General features: G+C 43.5%; 2 protein-coding genes across 2 annotated transcripts; both read left to right on the top strand.

Annotated features, from left to right (window-relative positions):
- Positions 1–305: 305 nt before the first annotated feature.
- Positions 306–1790, top strand: TEOVI_000523600 (uncharacterized protein; the record flags this gene model as incomplete). Its single annotated transcript, XM_067223951.1, has 1 exon — positions 306–1790. One exon carries the CDS (start codon positions 306–308, stop codon positions 1788–1790), a length of 1485 nt encoding a protein of 494 aa, XP_067080052.1.
- Positions 1791–3774: 1984 nt separating this feature from the next.
- Positions 3775–4497, top strand: TEOVI_000523500 (uncharacterized protein; the record flags this gene model as incomplete). The annotated part of the gene is made up of 1 exon (XM_067223950.1): positions 3775–4497. One exon carries the CDS (start codon positions 3775–3777, stop codon positions 4495–4497), a length of 723 nt encoding a protein of 240 aa, XP_067080051.1.
- Positions 4498–5218: the final 721 nt, after the last annotated feature.

Below are 5218 nucleotides of genomic sequence, written 5' to 3'. Positions count from 1 at the left end.
ACTGTAGGATGTTGAGAGTGCTTGGTCAGGAACCAAACAAAAATATGTAAAGGATAGAGAGAAGATGGCGAGAGATTGTTCTGGATATTATTTCCCAAGCTGCTAAAGTGGTGCGGAGAGGGCGGCGGTTAACTCTAAAGTGGATCAGGAGGAAATTTTTTGGTGACTATTATCGACAACTAAACATGGCACCGGCTACAAAATACAATAAATTAATAGATTCCCAGCTCAAACACCGCTTTATTTTTTATTCATTTCTAGCCCAGTACTGTACATACACTGCCGCAGACAAGCAAACGCCACGAATGCCGAACAAAAATGAAAAGGGATGCGCCAGCAGCAGCGGCTTGCTCTTACCTTTCACTTTCGCAGTTTTCGTGGCAATACTTTTCGACGGCGTGCGGCCGACAACAGCACAGATACCTGGAGGAGGCAAAGCGGCTGCTTGTAACAGCGCGTGCGGCTGCGCCATCAAGCTAGAAAAATGGCGCTTAGCTTATTCATCCGAGGAAGAGAAAGCGCACCGTCAACTGAACAACAACAAACAGGCATTCCATGTTCTGCAGGCGGCACTGCCATCGCTACCAAAAGAAACGAAACGTAAAGCTATTCCCGGATTGGCAGCAGGGGCGAACTTAATATACAAGTGCGAGCAGGCACTAAACAGCAGAAAAGCGCAAGAAACTGAGCTGCAAGATGCTGTCGCGGAAGCTAAGTTGATTCTCGACAAGCTGCATGACGTAAACGATAACGACGGCGAACTCAAAATACCCTGGACTAGCGGCGCCAATATTCAACATGCGAAGCTAACCAAAGCAAACTTAGGCAACGTCAAGCAATCTCGGAATTGCAACGAACAAGCCGCCGAAAGCGCGATATCCATGAAAAGAACAACAGAAAAAAACGAACTAAAAGTGCCAGACCTACTAAATCAGTTAGAGATAACAAATTACTGTCAGAGCTCAGGCGGTGTGCCATGCGCGACAACAGGTGGGTTCCTACAAAACGACTATTTAACTTACAAGCTTAAGCTAACAAAGGGACAACCCGCAATATCCGGGACGCCTGCGGCCTTCACATCACATAGAAGCACGCCCGGCTCAGCATCAGTAGCCAACTTCGGCCTTGCGACAACGGAGGTCACAAGGGCAAATGCAGCAATAGCAGCAATGAGGCAGACCGACGACCTAGCAATTTGTTTAAAAGACATAAAAAAGCTGGCTGACATCTCCACCAACACACAATTTAGGTTATTCGTTCTGAAGGCACTAGCAAACAAACCCACAACCGAAAAGACCAGTGGCGATGACGGCGCAAGCATAGCAGCAGCAGTAACCAATGCCTACGGCGCCGGAGGCGCAGAATTCACCAACAACGTTTGGAATAAAATAGAAGAAGCAACACTACCAACGCAGGAAGGCGAAAGAGAAACGTCAAAAGACCTTAAAACACTGACAACACTTGACCAGAGGGCCAATGGGTTGGCACGGCTGTTTCTAAAAGAGCTTACAGACGAGGAAACGAAACAAAAGGCCAAACAAAAAGTTGACGAGGGAAAAGAAAAAGAATGCAGTAGCAAAAAGGAGACTGAGTGCACAGGAGATTGCGAGCTGGAAGATGGAGTTTGCAAACCAGTAAAGAAAGGGGAGGCAGAAAACAAAGAAAAAGATGGAAAAGCCGCTTCAACTTGTGCAGGGAAAAAACAAGTAGAATGCAAAGATTCCAGTTTTTTCGCCAATCAGAAATTTTCTCTGATAGCTGCTTCTTTTGTGAGTTCGGTATCATTTTAAGGATTTTAAGATTTAAAGGATTATTGCCCAATTTTATGAAATTTGCCATTTTGAGAGAAATTTCTAAAATATTCCAAAATTTGATATATTTTAATACTTTTCCATTAAAATGTGCAAATTTTTAAAATCTAAAAGGGTAAAAATTTGGTGTTAATGTGTCCTACTGGTTTAAAGCATTATTTTTATAGGATATGAAAATTTAGTGGTATTTTAATTTAGTCTGTTTGGTTTAACTTGTAGATATTAGTTAGGGTGACAGTAATGACAATGGTAGGTGGAGAGGTTTGTGTGTGTGTACACACTAATATTATAGTAATAGTGATACAAAAGTAATTGAAACCCAAATAGAAGCAGTGAAAATGGCAAGAGTGTAATGGAACTGAAAGGAAATGACCGGTACTTCGGTACGTTGGGTCGAGTAAACAGTAAAATTGTTATAAAACTTCCACTGAGAGGGATAGCGGCTGAGAAAAGGTATTTACACGGTGCTATGATTTAGAAGTGTGGGAACCTGAAGGTGTTTAACTCGAATAGATCAAAATGCTAGAGAGAATTAGTATAGAGCATGCTTCGAAATAATGTTCCCAAACTCTGTGGGTCATCTTTGACAACAGCGTCGGACGATAGTATGCGACTAGAAAGAGAAGAACAAACATCAAAAAAGTTTTATCGCATCACAAGGTAGTGTAGAGAAAGTGCTACGTAACGCCCCCGAGACCGATGGAAATCGACAAAGTTGTTATATAGAAGCAAATTTATTTTGTTTTTATATTTGAGCATACAAAGGTTTGAGATCGAAAATTAAATGGCAGATTGAGTGAATTAAAAATAGGGTTGATTATGACAGCGAAAATAAAGTTATTTTTTTGATAGAAATAAGAGAGTGTACCTATTTCTAATCATAAATTGTTACCTCACGACTTTCTGTGTCATTCAATTTCTAGGAAAGCAATAATTACTAGCATAGAGAAATCCCAAATAGAGTGAATGAAAGAAACATGAACATTCACGTTCCAAATGGAAGGATAATCTATAAAGAGGAACTCAGCGACTATTCCGTGAAGCTCAGAATTGCCATGTCCAAAGTGAGCAGTGAAACACACTTATATTATGAAGCTGAATTGTGTGCCAGACTACGGCCAGGGATTGTGACTGAACTTGGGGTTAGATGCTGGGAGACACCTGATAGCATAAAAAGGAAACCATACTGACTTAAAATGGTCTAACTCTACTGCAGAGATGGCTGTGGTGATTGGCTTTCAATCTGATGATGAGGCTTCACTTTAAACACTACGTCCAGGAGAATGCAAGTGATAAAGTGAATACTAGTTTGTTTGTTTACTGCTACAGCATCCAGAGCGTCTTAGACGAGAATTTAGTGGTTGAAGGACAAAAATAAGTTGTAATTTTATAAATGGTTGTATATTGGAATTTGAAGTACAACGTCCGGTGGCAGGAACAGTGGCCACACAAACAACTTAAGAAGCTAAATACAAATGGCACCGAATGAAGGGTGCCGCGCAGGTGCAACCGACAAAGAAACTGGCGTAAGGAAAATTGTGGGCTAACTTTAAGTACGGTTGCTCAAGGCAAATCGACACACGGAATCAACACGAATGCTGAAACCGCCACAGGTTACATCTGGTAACATCCTAACATTAGCGTTTCAACCGAACTTTCCAGGACAAGCAGGTCCATCCCCTGCTTCTTTCCAAGACGTAGACAAAACTAGAAGACAAGGGGACGCTTGGAAGGAGCAACTGCAAAAGCACGCAGACTCGCCATACAGACGACTCTGATCGCCGCATTTCTACAAGAAGGGCGAGGCCAAGCGGCAGACAAAAGAAATGTGTTTGCTTTCGCGGCCACAGACTAGTACAAAGAGAAGAAATTCTTAAAAGCGACAGTAGTGGCGCTGCAACAAGAAGCTTACAGGAGGTTCGAAAACTTAGCGGAGGAAAAAACAACCCTAAACAAGTGAAGGATGGCAGGGGGGAAAAAAGACGCGGACGGAGCTGATTTCCAGTATCTTGTGGCGTACGAACCAATCCAAGCGACAACAAACGAAAGGCTGGTCAAAGAATTTGCACAAGCGATGCAAGGAGCGCTTCTTTCCTTACAATCGCGAATTGACGATATTAATAAAGCGGCCGGATACCTGGAGATAACAGCGACTGCCACCGGTAGCGCCGCCGGCGCCTGCAGCAATGTCGGAACTGACATCTGCGCAGTCACAGCGACACTGTCAACAGGAACACCAACGACATACACGCTAGGAGATGCAACAAAAACAGAGCCCGCAAAAATACTAGCGACGTCATCCACACTGAAACGCGTCCATTTACAGACCAACACAGAACTCCACACGCTCTTAGACGCGCCGAAAGTAAACCCCAAAGGCCAAGGAAGCGGAACGTGGAGCGCAAGGACAGGCGGCGGATGCAGCTGCACGAGTAGCGGCTGCGGCACAACGATCAAGGTCGCAACCATACCGCCAGCAAAGTTCAAAACGACCCATGTCTCAAAGGCAACGGTAGACCTCACCTTGGACACCACGGCGGCGTCAACTGTGGCAGACAAACCATCGGAACGTCAGCATAGGACTGCGGCGAAGCTTCCAGCACTGCTAAAAAACGTTAAAGCTAAAATAAACGCCAAACCCAAGCCACTCAGGACAACGAAACTGGACGATCTCCTTATCATTTAAGAGGCAGCAGAGCTATCGCGAGACCTTCTCAGTGGCGGAAACATAGACGACAAGATAGCAGGACAGGCAGGGGAAAAATTCAGAAACCTAATCAAAACAAAATTAGGGTCAGAACAAGATGAGTTTACAAGGAAGTTTGTAACACCTATAGAACGCATAACCGTTGAACTTCAAGAAAGGCGATGAGCCGGGGCTCAAGACCATAGGTGAGGCACCGGCATCCAATGATATTCCGATAGCGCTAGCCTATATACAGGGAAAGTTGCAGCGGCGAGCAAAGGCTGCACCACAGACAGATAGCAGCGCAGCGGATTGTAGCACTCAAGAAGAGAAAAAGCAGAAGAATGCGCAGCTCTTGGATGTTGCCATGACAAAGACAAAAAGAAATGCACACCTAATCATGGAAAAGAAACCCCAGCAGGAACAGGAGAACAAGCAGAGGGAACAACAACTGCTTCCGATAGGTGTACCAAACACACTAAAAAAAAGATTGCAAAGCGGAAAACAAGGATGTCAAACCGGGTGAAAAAAAGTTTGTGGTTGGATCGACAACACATGAAAATATTACAGTTTTCTCGTCAATAAGAAATTTTCTCTCACCGTTTCTGCATTTGTAAGTTTTTTATTAAAATAATTTCCCCCCTTTTCTCGAAAAACTTTGATATTTTTTATCACTTTTTGATAAAAGTGTGAAAATTAGAGAAAATTTTGGAAATTGTTA

The sequence above is a fragment of the Trypanosoma equiperdum genome (assembly GCF_001457755.1).
Source record: "Trypanosoma equiperdum strain OVI genome assembly, contig: ctg_2012, whole genome shotgun sequence".
Classification (NCBI taxonomy): Eukaryota; Euglenozoa; class Kinetoplastea; order Trypanosomatida; family Trypanosomatidae; genus Trypanosoma; species Trypanosoma equiperdum.
The sequence above is the reverse complement of the archived record's forward strand: the minus strand, read 5'-3'. Positions and strand labels throughout refer to the sequence as shown.